This window comes from Mustela nivalis (genome assembly GCF_964662115.1).
Source record: "Mustela nivalis genome assembly, chromosome: 2".
In the NCBI taxonomy this organism is placed as follows: domain Eukaryota; kingdom Metazoa; phylum Chordata; class Mammalia; order Carnivora; family Mustelidae; genus Mustela; species Mustela nivalis.
Genome location: NC_139021.1, coordinates 99,466,868 through 99,488,088, shown reverse-complemented (window position 1 = coordinate 99,488,088; position 21,221 = coordinate 99,466,868). Strand labels below are relative to the sequence as shown.

Sequence of the window (21,221 nt, the reverse complement as noted above, 5' to 3'; positions counted from 1 at the left end):
TTTTGCTCTAGCAGAGTTGGGAATAATTGTTTAATAGTCATGACATAATTCCTACAGTGATGAAACAGCATAATGTTTCAAGACAGAGGGAAGATGAAATTATTAAAACCCTGTAATGTAACTTAGGTTTACATTAAACCTAAGTTTATGAATGGGCTGAAAGGGTTTAGTAGACCCATATGGTAATGCTAAGACACTGAGTTTTATTCTAATATATATAAAAAATATATATATTTTCTCTTTGTTCTTTGGAAGGCCTCTAAAAAAGAATATAAGTCATGAAATACTAATCCTTACAAATAGTTAGAACTATTCAAGAAATAAATTCAAACAGTGAAATTGGGTCCAGTGAACTGTGGTGATGTTTCAAGAGTTAAGAAGAACCAGGATGAAAGAAGGTCATTGTTAATGTAGCAGACACTCAAGCATGTTTGCAGGCCCGGGGGAAGAAGCCAGCAAGAGACCACTTGAAAGTCTGAGAGCAAGGACAAAATCTGGAGGAACTCTGGTACGGGGCAGGTTTGCCCTTAAAAGCAGAGGAGCTTCCTCCTTTAAATCAGGAGAAGCACCAAGACACTTGAGGCACAAAGGAAGGAAGGGGATGAGATCTGTGGCTGATGGCCTCTGTCCCCTTAGCGCAGTGCAGCATGAGCGCAGGCTCTGGGACAGGTGGGAGTGGAGAAGTGACCCATGGGAGCAGAGGTGCTGGGGACTGGTGCTGGGGGTCAGCAGGCTCCCAGAGCCAGAGAGTTGAGTGGTCCTGAATGAGAGCACCTCCATGGTTAGGACTGAAGAGTTTACAGTCCCAAAGGAATAATCTGAGATTTTTTTCTCCATGTTTATCTTTCCTTTGTCTCCTATTTAACAATCTTTAGAACTGTTAGAAGCAATACCTCTCTCTTTGTATTTACCCCAATTCCCCACCAAAAGCAGAAAAAAGAAAAAAAAGTAAAATGTGAAACCACGCATATATCCACATCACACACACACACACACACACTCAACCTTGGACCTCATCAATCCTGGATCATTAAATTTCTGAGGAACAAGTGGCTGTGTGTGTGTGTGTGTGTGTGTGTGTGTGTGTGTAGAGAAAAGTATAAAATCATAGACGATGATGTAACACATTTTAACTAGCCTTTAGCATCTGGCTTAACATTACAGAATATTATCATATCTTGCACATTTTTAATCAGTTCAAATGTTTATTAAATTTTGTGGTTATATATATATTTTTTTAATTTTTTATTTTTTATAAACATATATTTTTATCCCCAGGGGTACAGGTCTGTGAATCACCAGGTTTACACACTTCACAGCACTCACCAAAGCATATACCCTCCCCAATGTCCATAATCCCACCCCCTTCTCCCAAACCCCCTCCCCCCAGCAACCCTCAGTTTGTTTTGTGAGATTAAGAGTCACTTATGGTTTGTGGTTATATATTTTTAAATAACCATTAGAGAAGTAGAAACATTTCTCATGCTTTTCAACACCATGATCTTTGGTTTGTCCTCACCCACAGGTGACAAGTTGTGCCTGGGTGCCTGACAGCTGCCAGCTGTTCACCGGAAGCAAATGCGGGGTCATCACGGCTTATGCTAACAGGTTTACCAGCAGCACGGTAGGTCCTGGGCTCATTTTGTGAGTAGTTTGGGATTTTCATGTTCATGAGAAGAAGAAAAGGCTTCGGAAGTGTAATTCATTGGTATAAGATTAATTGAAAATGTTTGTACTTCAATCTTTTGTTCTTTAATTTTTTCTTCCTGTAAGCTCTTAAAATGTGAAAGGTCACATATCTGACTCTTTAGTTTTAGTTTTAGGTTTATTAGGATCATGAAAATTTCTGACAATAATTATAGCAATCCTATCTTTTAGTGTCAAAGACATAGTATTTTGCATCATGATCTGTTTTGTATTTAGACTTTTTCATGACACTGTGATGCTTCCTGTATTCTCAGTGTCAGCCTGCAAGCTTAGGAGTACACTACAAGATTCTGTAAAATTTGGAAGCTTAGAACACCTAATATTTAACCTTCCTACAGTCTCTGAACTATAGCAAAATCCAAGGAGCCCATCTTGATTTCCACCACTTACTGGAAGAAATTCATTTTAGCCATTTGCTGAATTTCCAGGATTTGAAAATTAAAACAGTCTAGTGAAGAAAAGACATATTATGCAATATTTCTTATAATTTACTGTTGTTCCTTTCTTGAATCAGTTCTCGATGGTGCTGCTGACGATAAGTAGCAAATTTAGGGTGATAATTTTTCTCTTTTCCTTCTAGAACTGGGATAATTATTTTAGTCTAGAACTTTCTTTTGCTTCCCCCCCATGACAGTTTTCTCCATTAAATTATTAAATGTGTTCTACTGGGCAGAACCAATCTTCCTAGCATGGGGTGATACTGGGCTCCTCTTACTTTTCTGTCCAAGTTTGTTCCCTTTTAAACTCTTATTAAGATTCTTTCCCATGATCCTTGGGGTATAAATGTGACCGTAATACTGTGTCCATCTCTTAGCCTAAGGAGCCATCAAAATGTGTTAAGCAGTTGTAATATGATCTACAAGCATTTTAGGAAGCCCACTGTAGCGCCTGCCAGAAACAGCACTTGGGGGTGTGAGACTGGAGGCAAGGGTGCCCACCATAGTGGCCCAGGTGGGCTTTGGTGCAGGGCTCTTTGCAGGAGGAAGGCACGTACCAGTTATTACAGGACACTGATGTGTGTGCTCTGAGAACAGAGCTGGGGCCGGTTGTCAGAAAGCCTGGAAAGTTCCACCTGAGCTGGATCTTAAAGGATCATTTTACGAAGTGGAGGAAGGAGGAACAAGTATGTCAGCACAGGAAACCCACAACCTGGAAACAAAGACATGGTAACTTGGGGGCTAGCAAATACTTTTATGTGTAGTTTAGAGTTTTAGATGCTGGGAGCCGGGGTCAAAGCAGGGCAGGAGAGGGAGACAGAGGCAAGGTCTCATATTCCAGCATGAAAAGAATGCCAAGGTCTCCACAGGGAAGTGTCTTAACCATTGGAATGTCTTCTTTGGACTCTTACAACATCTCTAATAGTGACTCCAGACATCACATTTATCTGCTAAACGCACCCTCTGTTTCTTGTGCTCTCCAAATACGTTCTCATCCCCGCTGCGAGAGCAGCCGTCCACATGGGCGCTCCTGGTCGCGCACCACGCCATCGGACTGCTTTGCAAACACTCCTGGTTGCGCACCGTGCCATCTGACTGCTCTGCAAACAGGAGCTGCTGCTTTTGCTTTTGTTTTCTTTTGCTTTTCCCAGCACTTTACATAGCCTTGTTCCCAGTTTTCCTTAGCGCCACTCTTCCCGTCAGAATTCTCAGTGTACGCTGACATGGTGTGTAGTCGGGCTAGAGAGAAGATGAGGTTGTTGGCGTAGGAGTCACCAGGCCCTGCAGAGCTCTGGATGCGCCAGACACGCCAGCAGGGGGCACGGCTGTCGCAGTGGGAACTGGCAAGACATGTGCCTCCTTGACAGGTGAAGCCATTGTAAGCCTGCGAAGCTCATGTTGCTTACCTTCCCACAGCTGTACATTTGCCTGAAAGTAGGTTTTTCAGCTTTATTCGTGAGGGTTTTCTCTTTCTCCTAAATGTAACAGTATTAGGTAATCAAGTCACGAGATTAAGTTACTAGTTAACCACATCCCACAGTGCATTTTAGCTGTGCACTTTTATCATTGTTTGCTCTGAGGGGAGGAGCCGTGGGTTTTCATGGATGTTCTTGTGACTTTTTCTCAGGGACCAACTTACCATCTCGGCATCCCACAAGGATGCATTGTGACCCCGTCCCTGTGAGGCTAGCCAGAGGCAACTCATATTCTGCTTGCTGTTCTCCCAACCCACTGAGCACCGGCATTCTAGAAGTATGGATGTTCTTATTTGTAGTAGCTTTAACACAGACAAAAGACGGGCTCCCCAAGTGCTGTGTAGGATGTGACCAAAATAATGACTGTCAGAAAATCTTTTCAAGGGGATCTTATGAAATACATTCCTTACCTAGTGAAGCATATTTAACTCTGAACATTGTTAAGTTCTGTTCAGTTCCCCAAGATTGTCTTCTAAAATGTATTCTAGGTAAGGATGAATAAGTTGATCTGTTATAAGGAATTATCTATAAGCCATTTACATATTAGAGAAGAATGTCTTCCAAAAGTGATAACCGATTTTAAAATAGCTGCTCTTGAGTCATTTTTTTCACTAATTAAGTAGCATAGCCACCTTGTCTTCATGCAAGTGAACACCTGTACTTCCATCCTCTGAATCGGTGGTGGCAGAGAGTATATATGAGGTTTATCTGAGGTAATGGTATATCATTCAAGAGCAGTTTTTTTAGAAGATTTATTTATTTATTTATTTTAGAGAGGGAGAGAGCGATTGAAGGGGGCAGAGGGAGAGAACCTTCAAGCAGACTCCCCAGTGACTGCAGAGCTAGAAACGGTACTTGATCTCATGACCCATGAGATCATGACCTGAGCCGAAGCTAAGAGTCAGACACTTAACCGACTGAGCCACCCAGGTGCCCCTCAAGAGCATTTTTAAATGAAGTAGTCCATGGTTCCTATTCTGCCCATGGAAACTGTTTTCTGACCTGTCAGGGAATCATCTAGTACCACTAACTCTTGCAGTCATTTTAAAGTGTAAAGTCTATAAAATTATCAACAACCACTAAAGGGATCCTATGCTGTGTTTACCCTGTAAATATTATTCGTGATCATGGAGTAAAAAAAAAATACGCACACATACATGTGTGTAGTAATTAAAGCATCAAATTGCTGACAAGCTAGTAGGGAATTCCAAGCCAGAGAGGTAAATAAGCAGGGGAGCTCTCGCCTAGAGGGCATTTGTCACTCCTGGAGTACTGACACTGTCCTCGGACAGCCCTTGTGAGAGGAATACCTAATACCCAGGGACCGAGCAAGCTCAGGAGGCCCGAGGAGGCCCTTCTCCCAAGGCCGGCTTCAGAAGGACTACACCAGAAGGGTGCAGGTGAGTTCTGGGGGCTCCTCTTGTATGGAATTGCAGCCTGGGTTACAGTTCCCTGGGTGGTCCAGATCTCCAGACTTGACTTGCTAAGGTGTGCATAGACCCGTATGGTGGTCAAGGTCATCCAGCAGAAACAAGGAGGAATCCCTCCCAATAATTTTTTTTTTGATGTGTTTGTACTTCTTTTTATTTTATTTTATTTTTTTTAATTAACAAATAATGTATGATTAGCCCCAGGGGTACAGGTCTATGAATCGCCAGGTTTATACACTTCACAGCACTCACCATATCACATACCCTCCCCATTGTCCATAACCCAACCACCCTCTCCCTACTGCCCTCCCCCTGGCCACCCTCAGTTTGTTTTGTGAGATTAGGAGTCTCTTATGATTTGTCTCCCTCCCGATCCCATCTTGTTTCATTTATTCTTTTCCTACCCCCCAAACCCCCCACATTGCTTCTCAACTTCCTCACATCAGGGAGATCATATGATAGTTGTCTTTCTCCAATTGACTTATTTTGCTCAGCATAATACCCTCTAGTTCCATCCATGCCATCGCAAATGGCAAGATTTCATTTCTTTTGATGGCTGCATAGTATATATATATATATATATTTCACATCTTCTTTATCCATTCTTCTGTTGATGGACATCTAGGTTCTTTCCATAGTTTGGCTATTGTGTTGTGGACATTGCTGCTATAAGCACTTGGTCTCCCATCCAAGTACTAACCAGGCCCGATCCTGCTTAGCTTCCGAGATCAGACGAGATGGGGTGCATTCATAGTGGTATGGCCGTAGACTGCTATAAGCATTTGGGTGCATGTGCCCCTTCGGATCACTACATTTGTATCTTTAGGGTAAATACCCAGTAGTGCAATTGCTGGGTCATAGGGTAGCTCTATTTTCAACTTTCTGAGAAACCTCCATGCTGTTTTCCAGAATGGTTGCACCAGCTTACATTCCCACCAACAGTGTGGGAGGGTTCCCCTTTCTCCGCATCCTCGCCAGCATCTGTCGTTTCCTGACTTGTTAATTTTAGCCATTCTGACTAGTGTGAGCTGGTGTCTCATTGTGGTTTTGATTTGTATTTCCCTGATGCCGAGTGATGTGGAGCACTTTTTCATGTGTCTATTGGCCATCTGGATGTCTTCTTTGCAGAAATGTCTGTTCATGTCCTCTGCCCATTTCTTGATTGGATTATTTGTTCTTTGGGTATTGAGTCTGGTAAGTTCTTTATGGATTTTGGATACAAGCCCTTTATCTTATATGTCATTTGCAAATATCTTCTCCCATTCTGTCAGTTGTCTTTGGGTTTTGTTAACTGTTTACTTTGCTATGCAAAAGCTTTTGATCTTGATGAAGTCCCAATAGTTCATTTTTGCCCTTGCTTCCCTTGCCTTTGGCGATGTTCCTAGGAAGAAGTTGCTGCGGCTGAGGTCAAAGAGGTTGCTGCCTGTGTTCTTCTCAAGGATTTTGATGGATTCCTTTCTCACATTGAGGTCCTTCATCCGTTTTGAGTCTATTTTCGTATGTGCTATAAGGAAATGGTCCAGTTTCATTTTTCTGCATGTGGCTGTCCAATTTTCCCAACACCATTTATTGAAGAGGCTGTCTTTTTTCCATTGGACATTCTTTCCTGCTTCGTCGAAGATTAGTTGACCATAGAGTTGGGGATCTGTTTCTGGGTTCTCTATTCTGTTTCACTGATCTGTGTGCCTATTTTTGTACCAGTACCATGCTGTCTTGATGATGACAGCTTTGTAATAGAGCTTGAAGTCTGGAATTGTGATGCCCCCAACTTTGTCTTTCTTTTTCAACATTCCTATGGCTATTCAAGGTCTTTTCTGGTTCCATACAAATTTTAGGATTATTTGTTCCATTTCTTTGAAAAAAAAATTGATGGGATTTTGATAGGGATTGCATTAAATGTGTAGATTGCTTTAGGTAGCATAGACATTTTCACAATATTTGCTCTTCCAATCCATGAGCATGGAAAGTTTTACCCCTTCTTTGTGTCTTCCTCAATTTCTTTCATGAGTACTTTATAGTTTTCTGAGTACAAATCTTTGCCTCTTTGGTTAGGTTTATTCCTAGGTATCTTACGGTTTTGGTTGCAATTATAAATGGGATTGACTCCTTAATTTCTCTTTCTTCTGTCTTGCTATTGGTGTATAGAAATGCCACTGATTTCCGTGCATTGATTTTATATCCTGACACTTTACTGAATTCCTGTACAAGTTCTAGCAGATTTGGAATGGAGTCTTTTGGGTTTCCAATTTTTTCTTATTTTTTAAAAAGACTGTTTATTTTAGTGAGCGAGAGCTTACAAGCAGGGGGAGGGAAGGGGGGAGCAAAGAAGCAGATTCCCTCTGAGCGGGTAGTCAGAGGCTTAACCCCAAGGGTGCCCCCAAATAATTTTTTTACATGTAGTAACAAATACACAAAACCAGGCATACCAATTTACATGCAAGAAAATGAGTATGTGGAAAAGTGAAACTTGGTTATAATAAGAGAAATGCAATTTAGAGCAACCTTTGCTGACATTTAGAAGTTTGGGCAATTTTCAGAGACTTACATTGTGAAGTGGGTCATGGACTCCAGAGCTCAAGAGTTCAAGCAGGAAAAGGAGGGGCTCGGGCCTTTGCCATCAGGGCATTCCTTGGTCCCAGGTTCCTGGAAGCACGGTCTGAAAGAGTTCTGGGCACATGCCTTTGGCCCTGCAGACACCTCTCCTTGCTGAGGGGGTCACAGTCCGAAGAGAGACAGCAGGGGCTCAGACCCGGGACTCTGGGCCTTGTGAAAGCACGTCTCCTGCCTGTGACTTTGTGTGGGAGTGTCACGTGTCCTCACTAAACCGAAGCACCTGCCACGCTGTGGCAGCTGGTCGTTCCAAGAAAGACTGTGAGCCTGGTATTGCCTGGTCATTTGATTCTTTTAGTGTAAAATATGTATTTTTATGTGAGTAAAACCCTGGACTATGTAGCACTTTAAAGTAGGTGAGCAGCAACTACTGTATCAACACAGATATGTTTCCAAAGCAGTGTTGAACAAAAGGGCAAGATGCGAAAGACACCAGAAGACTAATAGCACTTACGGAAAGTGAAAAGTGATTCGTCAACATGAGTAACCATACAGTGTGTTGTTCGTGGTTATGGCAACGTATAGTAGAACCCATGTTCTATACATGTGGGAAACAAATGCAAAATTCAGGATGGTAGTAACTTCTGATGAGAGAGGAAATAGAACAGTACACAAACCGGGTAATGTTTAATTTTTTCTTTGTTTAAAAAAATAAATTGATCATAGAAAATGTTAGGATTAGTTTAACCAAGTGGTCAATATACACCTTTTTATTATACTTACTCTTTCTACTTTGCTGTATCCTTTGAAGTGGAAATATTGAAATACTTTAAGACAATAAACAGCTTAGTCTAATGAAATCATGAATCAAACCTAGTATAAACATCTGGCATCTGTGAGCCAACGTGGCCCTTGTAATATCAGTTTGCAGCCTTTCATTTAGAAAACCCGTCTGTTGCTATAGACAGGTAATGGTGGTTTGAGAGGACGTCACTGTTGGTGGCATCATGAATTGGTACAATGCCTTTGGAAAGTACATTGTCAAGAACTATAAAATTGTTAGTAATCACTGACCTACTAGTAGGGTTCTGGAAATTTATTCTGAAGAAACCATTCAGAAGAACTCAACTTTCACACATGAAGGATTTAGTTATGGTATCTATAATTTTGAAAATACTAGAAACAATTTTAAATGTCTATCAGTAAAAATGCTCAAGTAAATTATGGCATACCAACTGCACAGAATATTGTAACATCATTAAATTCATTTTGAAGACAATGTCAAAAATAGAAAATACTTATGGGAGAATGTTTAAATATAAGATATAAAATTATTTGGGTGGCAGTAATCATAACTATAAAAATACTTGTGTATATATTTGGACAAAGATTGGACAAGAAGACAAAAAATGAAAAAGCATTTTAATTCTTGAAATTATGGACAATTAAAAATGTTTTGAAGTTTAATTAGTTTTACCCTTTAGGAAAGAGTTGAACTGCAATGGATTGAAACATGATGTGCTTGAGAAAAATGTTTGAGTCCCTTGAGTTCTTATTTTTGAAACGGAGTACTAGGAAAACTTTTGTCATGCTTTTTATCTTGTATTTCACTGACTTTTTTCAATTTCAGCCCTCAGAGATAGAAATGGAGTCTCAGATACATCTGTATGGGCACACAGAAGAGATAACCAGCTTATTTGTTTGCAAACCCTACAGTATAATGATAAGTGTGAGCAGAGATGGAACCTGCATCATATGGGATTTAAACAGGTACAGAAGAAGGTTTCCAACTCAGACACAACTGCCTCTGTGTTTCTTTTCTTCCTGTGTGAAACAGGTGCACTGAAATAAGATCTTTACCTTATGATCATTTTAAGCGCATGAAATACAAACTTTAGTTTGTAATCCTATTGAAAACAAAAGATCAGTTAGGAATATAGTGGGGAATGCCTTATGAATCACAGGTCCATACACTAAGGGAAGGAATTATACAAGAGAATCTAATGATATTTAATGATCAGATGCAAATTTGTCTTTGGTCTTTTAGGTTGTGCTATGTACAAAGCCTGGCGGGACACAAAAGCCCTGTCACGGCCGTCTCTGCCAGTGAAACTACTGGAGACATCGCCACTGTGTGTGATTCAGGTAAGCAAGGCCAGAACTAAAGCACAGACTCATTAGCTGGTGCCCGCATAGTTTAAACTATTGGATTCAGTCTCTCAGGTCCCTAATCACATCTAAAATACTATGGCATAGTGAATTTGTGTGTTAAAATACAGTATGGTCCAAGAGCAAGATCATCAATTTAGGGGCCAACTTATGCAAAAGTTAATATTGTCATCATTTAACTCCTTTTCTGATAGATGAAAGATTGCATGTGGGCACATCTAAGTTAAGCAAATTATTGTTACATAATTATCTGAATTTCTTGGCTTTTGTTTCTCTCTTTTTTTCTTTTGGCTTCTGCTTTTTAACTACCAACTTGACTACCTCCCCATGACATAAGTGTAAAGCAAAACCAATGATCAGCTTTGACTATATGTATCTTCCAGTTCCTGAGTGAGACCCATACTGCATTATAATACATAGAGGTATAATTTGCCTTAAATTTACATGATAGAGTTATATCTCCTCATCAGAGGTTTTGCTTTTAGTTTTTGTTTTTTTCAAGTAGTACATATTTTAAAACTTGTGTTTTTTTTTTTTTAAGATTTTTTTAAATTTATTTGTCAGAGAGAGAGAGGGAGAGAGAGCGAACACAGGCAGACAGAATGGCAGGCAGAGGCAGAGGGAGAAGCAGACTCCCTGCCGAGCAAGGAGTCCGATGTGGGACTCGATCCCAGGACGCTGGGATCATGACCTGAGCCAAAGGCAGCTGCTTAACCAACTGAGCCACCCAGGCGTCCCAAAACTTGTGTTTTTAAACACACACACACACACCCAGCAGGAAAGAACAGTTGAAAAGTTCATAAATTTTCTGTTGCATTGCTATTCTTAAGGATCCTAATAGCATCAAAAGAATCTTTTGAAAAATTGTCTCTTTCTGCCCACTCAGTATAGATTATCTTTGACGTATCTGTAGGGGGTGGCCCTCTATCTTTTGCTTGCGTGTTTTATATTGTTTGGTGTTTTCTGACGCCCTAGAGTTTTCCAGTCCCGCGACACCACCTGGGTGCTCAACAGTGCCATTTGATCCTGACACTAACTACTTGAAGCTCGCAATTTTGGGAGTGCCCAACCCCCCACCACACTCACAGAGCTTAGGAAAACACTCTACTTAACTACAGTCGTTTACTACAAAGGGTAGAAATGAACAGCCAGAGGTACCTCGGTGGCTCGGTTTGAGTGTCGACTTCTGACTACTTCTCCGTCATGATCTCAGGGTTGTGAGATTGAGCCCACTTTGGGCTCAGGTTACCTATTTGAGATTCTTTCTCGCCTTCTCCCTTGAGCCCTCCCCCTACCTCACTCTTGCTTTCTCTCTCAAAAAAAAGGAGTAAGCAGCCAGCTGCAGAGGTACACAGGGGGAGATCCAGAGGGCCAGTCTGGGTGGAGTCGGAGTGCACCTCCCTCCTGACACATGAATGTGCTCACGAGCTCAAGCCCTTCTAACCCTGTTGCTTAGGGGTTTTTCTGAGGTTTAATTCTGTAGGCACAGTTGATGGAATCAGTGGCTGTGGACCTGAGCTCAATCTCCAGCCTCTCTCCGTCCCCAGAGGTGGGGAGGTCCTGTAAATTCTAACCTCCTAACCACATGGCTGGTTTGTCTAGTGACAGGCCCCCAACCTGAAGCTATGTAGGGCCCACCCCCTGGAGCCAGCTTGTTAGCGTACAGAAGGTGTTAAATTACAAGGGTCTCAGGAGCTGTATGCCAGAGACCTGGGACAAAGACCAAATGTGTATTTTTTATTACACTACAGCTGTCTCTTGGAGTTTTGTTGTTGATTTTCTAAAAATTCATTCATTCTTGTATTCTGGAAAAGTAATGTCTTCAATCATCCTTTAAAGGTATCAAATGTGAAACATTTGCCAATCCTACCATCCAGTTATTGAATAGTGCCATAGAAACATTTTTATTTCCTAATTGTCGTAAGTAAAGGGAACGATTTTGAACCGTCAACTTTGTTAATACAAGTGAGGGCCGATGATTGATGACTTATGCTAATTGTTCTCCCATGATTTGTACATTAGCAGCTTTTAGTATTGTCATACCAAGGGGGAATCTGGAGGAATAATATAATTATTATTTATATAGTGTTCTCTACTTTCTTGTTTTGGCAACATTTGGAAGTTAGGACTGATCCTTAGGGAGCTGAATTTTGTAAAGTTAATTACTTTCCTGCTGCCAGTAGTGATTTATATCGTGATGTTATATCAGCCAGTCTTATGGGAACAAAAAACAAAATTACTTTTGCTGCAATTACTAACCCACTAGTAGAGTATTCAGGTGTCCCTGGGGAGAGCACAGTATAATAGAGTAATGGCTGGAACTTTCTTTTTCAATATGAACAAAAAGGCATCCTCCACTTTCTTAAAGCCTCTTAGTGCATATATAAGAGAAATCATAACAAGAATTGGGTATATAGAAAATATAATAAATATAATGATTTTTCTAAAGAGAGGCTAAATTTATGTTTAGTGACCCAAACTAGAGTTCATCCTCCTAGTCTTACAGTTCAAGAAGGTAAGAAAGTTAACAGATTTAGCCTACCAAACATCTTGACCCATTTAGTGAGTACCAGCCAGGTAACTTTAAAATCAAAATTTGAATAAAACATATGTATGTGTATGTATATATGTTATATATCTGTGTGTGCACGTATATACACATTATATACACAGATATAAAATTTCTGTGTCGGGGCTGAAGTTACGCTGGTGAGCTCTTTCCTCTTGCTCATAATTTGCCAGCACATATAGGGTGTGATTTTTATAATGATAAGATGTGAAATTTATTAAACCATGTGAATATTATAATAGACAGTTTTTGTCTTTTTTTTTTTAAGATTTTATCTATTTATTTGATAGAGATCACAAGTAGGCAGAGAGGCAGGCAGAGAAAGGGAAGCAGGCTCCCTGCTGAGCAGAGAGCCCGATGCGGGACTCGATCCCAGGACCCTGAGATCATGACCTGAGCCGAAGGCAGTGGCTTAACCCACTGAGCCACCCAGGCGCCCCGGTTTTTGTCTTTTTAAAAATCATTCTGCCACTGGATCAAAATATATGCCTTTTAACTAGCGTTCATAGCCTGGTTGTGTGTTGCCAATGGCATTATAAAGTTAATATTATGAAATTTGGGATGGGCAGTGACTCTCCAATTTATTTTAATTTCAGTGATCATGCATAGGAAGAATAAATTTTTTTCAGGAATGCCCAGCTTTCTGACTTTTAGTTGACATGCTAAATTACACATGAAAGCTATCTGGTCTTGAGTGAAGGCCTCAGTTTTTTCATTTACAACCTTAGGCAGATGAGTCGTTACTTGGTTTTGAGGTGGCCCAAGGTCCTGGGTAATCTGCTAGGGTGATTCTGTTGAGTTCTCTGATCTACAGATCTCTGTTGAGTTCTGTACCCCATTGCAGAGAGTCAAGGCCCACATTTTGATTTTTGGTTTTGAAGGACTGAGCCTGCAGTAGCTCTCAATTCCAGGCAGTGATCAACCCCTGCACTGGTCTCTTTGGGAAGCCTTCTAACCTTACTAGCACACATCTGGTTGCTTTATAAATTTTATAAATTTTTTATCAAGTATTAAATTCAAAAGCAAGAGTGAAATATCTACTCACGGAAAAGAGGTTATAGCCTACAGCTGCATCTCATTAGTATATTGAACTCCTACATCTGATGTTTTGTTTAGGTAATCTCTCCTAATTGGTGAGAAGTCTTAAGTAAAACATTGGGCATCTGTTAACCTTCTCTTCTCTGCGTGTGTGGTAAATAAGTTTACCGTTATAGTTGCGATCCGAACCATTCTACAGCATGTGATCCAGTGGCATCACCACACCCACAACATGGTGCAACCACCATCTCAAAAACTTCTTCATCACCCCAAGCAGAAACTCTGTAGCCATAACTTATTCCTCCTTGCCACAAATCTTCAAGTAACCACTATTCTACTTCTGATCTCTATGAATTTGCCTATTCTAGATAATTTATCTAAGTGGAATCATAAACACTGTGTGTCCTTTCATGTCTTTTTTACGTCTGTTTATTTCACTCAGCCTCATGTTAAGGCTCATCCGTATTGCAGCATGGAGCAGAACTTTATTACTTTCCATGACTGAGTAGTAGCCCCTTGTAAATCTCTACCTTCTGTCTGCGGACAGACATTCAGTTGTTTCCACTTCTTGGCTATTGTGAATACTGCTGCAACACAGAAGTCATTTGGGTTTGGAATATTTGAAGGTCTTCAGTGTATCTTTTTTTTTTTTATCTTCTTTTTTTAAAGATTTTATTTATTTATTTGACAGACAGAGATCACGAGTAAGCAGAGAGGCAGGCAGAGAGAGGGAGAAGCAGGCTTCCCACTAAGCAGAGAGTCCAACGCGGGGCTCAATCCCAGGACCCTGAGACCATGACCTCAGCCAAAGGCAGAGGCTTAACCCACTGAGCCACCCAGGCGCCCTCTTCAGCATATCTTGACATAAAGGAGTATTTTCACAATTTGTTTCTTTGCTATAAGTAAGAAATCTATGCAGTCTTTTCATTGCCTTAATAAAGGAAAGAGTTAAAGTCTGCACTTTTTTTGTTAGTTCTAGTGGAGAGACAAATATAAGTGGAGTAACATGGCCCCAGACTTTACTGCTCCTCTTAACCTGTTTTATCAGCTTGAGAATGTTTCTCCGAAGAAGGCTAGGCACATCATCATGGGGCCTCAATATAGAAGATGGCGAGAAATTACTGCCTCTCCCACCCCTGGAAAACTCCAGAAAGTTTAGTTACTCATGGTCTTTGAAAAGGAAAAACTAGTCTAGTAAGTCACTGACCCACAAGATTCAGTCTTAGACATGCTGAGGAATTAGATGTCTTTTCTTTTTCTTTAAGAAGTAACTTTTAGGGGCGCCTGGGTGGCTCAGTGGGTTAAGCCGCTGCCTTCAGCTCAGGTCGTGATCCCGGGGTCCTGGGATCGAGTCCCTCATTGGGCTCTCTGCTCAGCGGGGAGCCTGCTTCCCTCTCTCTCTCTCTCTCTCTGCCTGCCTCTCTGTCTACTTGTAATCTCTGTCTGTCAAATAAACAAATAAAATCTTTAAAAAAAAAAAAAAAAAAGTAACTTTTAACTCCACTAAGTTTTATTGTAACTTTTTTTTTCCTTCAGAAGTTACCTAAGTCACTTCTTACAGGTGGTTTCACAGAATATTTTCATCTGGTTTTGGAGATTGTTTAACTTTCTGGGTACTCTCAAATTCAGCCTTGTTGCTCTAGATTTAGAAATTAATATTTTTATTTTTATTTTTCCACTGGTCATTGTCTCTAGATAAATCTGCAGAGCCTTTTGACTTATTACATAGTAATTTTATTTACACAGCTTCAGTCCTGAGCTGCCTATAAATTTTTTAATCACTGAAACAATCAAGCTGGATGTGCAGGGATGCCCCTCTGGGACTCAGGGTGGTGGGCTCTGACATACCCACACTCTGGTGACCTGTGGATGGTCTTGGTGTTTTAGCTGGTGGAGGCAGCGACCTTAGACTCTGGACAGTGAACGGGGACCTTGTTGGACATGTGCACTGCAGGGAGATCATCTGTTCCGTTGCCTTCTCTAACCAGCCCGAGGGGGTGTCTATCAATGTGATTGCCGGGGGATTAGAAAATGGAATTGTAAGGTAAGAGGAGTTCTGACTCCCTTTGTTCGCTCTTGTTCATAAGGACACAGCAGTCCCAAAAACTAGCCTTAAATATCTAGGCATGTTCATACTTAATATTTAGAGATTTAAAATCACCTTCAGATATAGGTTCTTCACTAATCCCTGTTTTATTTTTAAGTAATAAACTTAGCTTGCATGCAGTTTTGAAATTGTATATTGTCTATTAATTGTATAAAAGATTAATATGAAAATTTACCAAATTTTCTTACTCCCCCATCTACCCCTTGCAAAACTTCCACAAGTAGCTACTGCTAATGGCTTATTGTGTTTCCTTCCAGATGATTTTTAACAAATAAATATATAGGTGTTTTTTGCGAAGGCAGTTATAGTTTGCATAATTAGATGATGACTTTTTCCCTCTCTAGGTTATGGAGTACATGGGACCTAAAGCCGGTGCGGGAAATCACATTTCCTAAATCAAATAAGCCTATTGTAAGGTAAACCACCCCCAGATTCTTCATCATATATTTTGTGACTCTACTTTTGTTAGAGATGAAAGCACACAGACTGAACTGTGTGATGAGAGTCTATTAAACAGCTGACCACTTATCAAACACTAGGTTGACCAGGACCTTTTACAAGGAGACACAGTCCATGTCTTTGTGGAGCTTAATATCTGAGTCAGGAGCTCCTAGTTGGATAGAAGGCATCCTGGGAGGGTTCCTTATTAAAAATACTATAATGGTGATTGACAGCTGCAGGAATGTGCTTGATAAGACTGATAAACAATCAGTTACCCTTTGTTCCACCAACAAATTTGACTTTAAAAATCAATCGGAAGGGATTTAAATTATACTTTATTAAATTTATTTTCAATGCACTAAATTTAAATATTAATGAACTCCAATTATTTATTAATTTAACAGTTTTGCCTTTTCCTTTTTCTGGGAAATAAAATATCTCCCTATAATCATCATTTATTTCTATAAAGAGAAAATGTAGCCCCGTTATATGATCTAAACTTTCCTAAACTCAAGTATTTGTTAAGTAATAAGAGCACAAACAAGGTGGTAAAAGAAAATGTACAAAGAAGGAACAGAATACACTGACCTCTTTGCTCTGGTTTTGTTCTGTGTCCCCTAGTTAGGGTGACCTTCACAAAGTCGTCAGCAGAACAATTAGACTATATTAGAATTACACCAGAAACCAGTGAGTCGTAAGCAGTCATTTCGTTGGTCTCTCTGCTCCGGTGAAGATATCTTCGCTTCTTTACACTGATTTCTATATGATCACCAATATGCTAATGCAATTTTAAGAGATGATGTACATGTGGGATTTCTTTGACAGCCTTACGTTTTCCTGTGACGGCCACCATCTGTACACAGCAAATAGTGACGGGACTGTGATCGCCTGGTGTCGGAAGGACCAGCAACGCCTGAAACAGCCAATGTTCTATTCCTTCCTTAGCAGCTATGCAGCTGGATGAATGAGAGAGAACTTCACTTCTCCAAAGCACTTTAGCTCCAAACTAGATGTGTGGACCTCACCAGTTTTAGGAGGTTGAACTTGAAGAAATGGATGACCAAACACATCATCCAAATAATGATCATCTGCAGGACATTCTGCGGCCTCCCAAGGTCCGGAGAGAACAGTTTTGTTCTAATTTTGTGATCATCTAGAGGGTTGTGTATGTTCTAACCAACAAGGTGTAAGTCATACATGATAAATTAAAATTGTATTTTTAAAGTGTTTACCCACAAGGTTATTCTAAAGAAAGAATTGGGGTCTCTCCTTTTTTTCTGTTATTCCAAAAAGACCAGGAGAATTTAAATTGGTTAGCTAGTTGTTTATATAAAATACTCTAAAAATTATATTTTAAAAGTTTTATGCCGAGATAATCTACCTTCCCCCACCCCTGACAAAAACACACGAAATTAAAGAAGAGGATAAGAAGTTAGAACTTGCAAAGTGCTTTCTTTGAGAAGTAAATTATTCAGTAGGTGCCTCTGCACCAAACGTTTTATGGAAGATCTGAATACTAAAAACAAACTACTCGTGAATCTTAGTGTTGGCAGGTTTTTTTCTAGTTGCCTGCTTAGCTCAAAGGGGAACCAGAACTTTTTGACAGCCACAAACACACATCTGATTTCAGATACATTCGGTTTTTTCATTAAAAATTCTGCTTAAAATTCATAACACTAGATACTGAATACCCTTAGTTGAGTCACTAAGATTTAAACACAATGATAATTATTTTAATATCTGCCATCTATAGAGCACTGAATACTTAACAGTTTGCAATAGAAAGCCTCCACTATGGAGAAAGATGGGGCAGATACTAAGAGTCCATTCTAGATAAGACATTAAATCTAATGGGCAGGGTATGTTTTCTTCCATAAAACAGAATTACAAAAGAAAGGAGACAGCCTACTCTGTTTCCCACAGGATGCTGAATAATTCTTGTAGGAAACTGTCTGCTCTGTTTCTACTAATCTATACGACCTGAGAATTCTGGGAACAACAGAAAGGTCTAAGTATATGCCACAGAGAACTTGCACACCATGAAGACAGAATTCCTAAAAATCTCTACTATAGTCTGTCTCTACCATTACGGCTCTATTTTGGGGTGCTGCTTATTGGCTTTGAGAACACTGTAAAATAAGCTCAGTAAGATGTTACTTACCATGGGGTAAAAATATGTATTCCTGCCTAAGAATAACTTGCGTGTTTGTTATGGAAATTCACTTCATATGGTGTTTACAGAACTACTTTTGTAACTTCCAGACTTTCTAAAACATTCTGCTTAAAAACTGTATAAAACACAATTCCAACATCTCTGCCACTGAGATGTGGGCAAGAGGAAGCGAGTGGCCACGTGTGCTTGTCACTGGAGCAGCATACATCCCTCAGAACGGCTCACGGGCCACATTGACACCGTGGTTTGCCCAGGCCAGCTCGGAGCTGTGAGGTCCAGCTGGGTGCAGAGATGACATTATTCCTATTCACGTTGAAGTGATTTGCTTTGTTAAAAGAAAAAAAAATTGCAGCTACTGTCTGGCTTTCGTTTTTTTCTACCAAGAACTTGGAACTAGTCCCCTATTAGAATAGGGTTGCTACTCAGTCTTCTTTTTTTAAGGCCGAATTCCATCATTTATTTAAAGAGAAAATATGCAAAGTAACTGGTCTTGTTAAGAGTGCAATATTATATTTTTATGTAAAAATAAAAATTAATTTGGGGGGATTATTTATTCAGCATGAAACTTAATATGTATATGTTTGAAACACTTCATAATGTGCATGTTGCTGTAAACATTTCTGTAACATATCACAAGTTCTGTTATCTTTGTATACACTGCCACTTCAAATTGGGAATAAATTTCATAAAAATAGATTTAAAGACCTATTCTTCATACAATATAAATATTTACGACTAGAGCTCAGATTGGTGGGTTTTTTGCTTTGTAACCCAGATAGGTTCTCTCTTTAGCTCCCCTATACATTGATGTCACAAAGAAAAGATAACTTTCATTTCTTAATTATATTTTTAAAAGATTTTATTTATTTGAGAGAGAGAGCAGGAGCTGGGAGAGGGGGGCAGAGGCCCTCCCCACTGAGCACGCAGCCCGGCACCGGCCTCTATTCCAGGACCCTGGGATCATGACCTGAGCCGAAGGCAGACACTTAACTGACTGGGCCAACCAGGTGCCCTTAATTGTATTTTTATGAGAAATTTTATTTCAGCCCTTTATTTTAATACCATTTATACCAATGCTTTATTTAATATCCTTACATAGAGTTTAGACAGAAGTATCCAGGTCAAACCACACTTTTTAAAGAAAAAAACATGTGCCCCTCCTACCCCCGAGAGCCCATGTATAACGCACCATGTACAGGCACTGCCCTGGGTGCTGGACACACAGTCGTTTCCTGCACTCCCAGAGGTTACTGGCTGGAGAGAGAAGTGTGCTGTCAGGAACCCACGGTGTGCACGGCTACACAATACGGTAAGTGCAGTTAAAGAGAAGTGTAGGGTCCTCTGAGCGAATATAACAGGAAGATTCGAGTTCAGATCAAGAGGATCTGGGAAAGCCTCTAGAGAAAGTGAAATTTTTGTTGAAATGGACGAATAGAAATCTGACAGGTGAGGATGGGAGATGTGTTCCAGTCAACGCATTTACGAATGCCTGAGGCTGGACCATCAGTGAACCAGGCCCAGTGAAGGAGCGAGCCTCAGCTACACTCCTCAGCTGCTCTGGTGGGCATCGCAAAGGGGTATGTGAACTCAACAAACACCAGCCCAAGACTCCAGAATTCTTCTTTTTTTTTTATAATTTTTTTAAAATTTTTATAAGCATATATTTTTATCCCCAGGGGTACAGGTCTGTGAATCGCCAGGTTTACACACTTCACAGCACTCACCTTAGCACATACCTCCCCAATGTCCATAACCCCACTCCCTCTCCCAAGCCCCCTCCCCCCAGCCACCCTCAGTTTGTTTTGTGAGTTTACGAGTCACTTATGGTTTGTCTCCCTCCCAATCCCATCTTGATTCATTTATTCTTCTTTTACTCTGCCTTGCATCTGAGAGGTTTTAAGGGTCTTCAAGAGTAGAACACCTGTTTCTAGGTGTCTGTCCCCAAAAGAACTCAGGAGTAGCATCTAGCAGTGTAAGCCTCCAACCCAAATATCCCCCCTTACCTGCAAATCTCAGATCACCTCTTCCTTCAACTACATTCACCGAATGCCAGTTATGCGCAAGTCCCAGGCTTGGTGATGGAGCTCCGTAAGAGAAGAGTAAGGAAATCCTAGCCCTTCAGAGCTCATACCTGGTGATCTGCTTCTCATTATTTTCGATGACTTGTTAGTATTTTCAACCAAAGAAAGAACTACAGGGTGTTCCTGTTCAGGGTGGTGACATAGGAGGATCCTGAACCCACCTCCTCCCACAGTTACAGTGAATATACAGCTACATGTGTATAGGAAAATTCCCTGTGAAAGAAATCCCAAAACTGAGCAACTCTTATATATTATTGGGGGTTAGGGGGTTGGGAACAACCACCACCAAAATAGTTAGGAGAGGCTGAGACACAATGTCACCATAAACCACACTCAGTATGGCAACCCACAAATAGCAGAGAAGCTGCTTTGCTCCTGGAGAAGCAAAGGTTTGAACCCTATGCCTGACACCTAAATTTTAAGACCTGCTGCTGAGTGAAGAGACCCCAAAACATGTAGCTTTGAAAGACAATGGGGCTTGCATCCACAAGACCACAAGCTTACAGCTAACTGAGAAACAGATCTTAAAGGGGTCTTGCGGACTCGCCATGGCTAAACCCCAGGGGCACGGTATAGAGGCAGCTGATTGAAATGCAACATATCTTTCTGTGAAAGAGAAAGACTTTCTATTGTTTATCTTAAAAGATTCAGTCAGAGTGTCAGACATTTAATATAACACACATCTAGAGGCCACTGGAATACTTCTCAAAGCCTGTGGAGTCTGGTTAAGTACCACCTTTGTACTGTCCCTCTGCCTTGCTCCAGGTGTCTCTCAGGAGCTTGTGCATATGTCTGTGTCCCCAGTTTTTGCAGCTGCCACCAAGGGAACACCCCTGATCATGGGCTCTGGTGGCTGGTAGGGCTTCTGTTCAATGCTCTCACAGGACTGTAACAAATGGAGAAATAGTCCCTACCCAGCAAACCACTCAAGGCACAGCACTGAGGCAGCAGGCATAAACCCCAGACTTTCCCTGGGGAGTTATTATTAATAGACAATAGTCTACTAGCTTATCTTCATAGCTGTGGCAAACAGTGTTGGGGTGT

The 21,221-nt window shown here is 40.6% G+C and overlaps 1 protein-coding gene across 5 annotated transcripts in view; it reads left to right on the top strand.

Moving 5' to 3' along the window:
* The window catches only part of LYST (lysosomal trafficking regulator), a 172,458-nt gene extending 153,666 nt beyond the window's left edge, over positions 1–18,792 (top strand). For all 5 annotated transcript variants that reach the window (XM_082720726.1, XM_082720724.1, XM_082720722.1 and 2 more), the window contains 6 exons: positions 1,526–1,624; positions 9,230–9,369; positions 9,647–9,744; positions 15,263–15,419; positions 15,827–15,898; positions 16,749–18,792. In XM_082720726.1, coding sequence (XP_082576852.1) covers positions 1,526–1,624; positions 9,230–9,369; positions 9,647–9,744; positions 15,263–15,419; positions 15,827–15,898; positions 16,749–16,887 — 705 coding nt within the window. In that variant the 3' untranslated portion in view covers positions 16,888–18,792. The remainder of the gene's footprint in view (positions 1–1,525; positions 1,625–9,229; positions 9,370–9,646; positions 9,745–15,262; positions 15,420–15,826; positions 15,899–16,748) is intronic.
* The last annotated feature ends 2,429 nt before the right edge of the window (positions 18,793–21,221 follow it).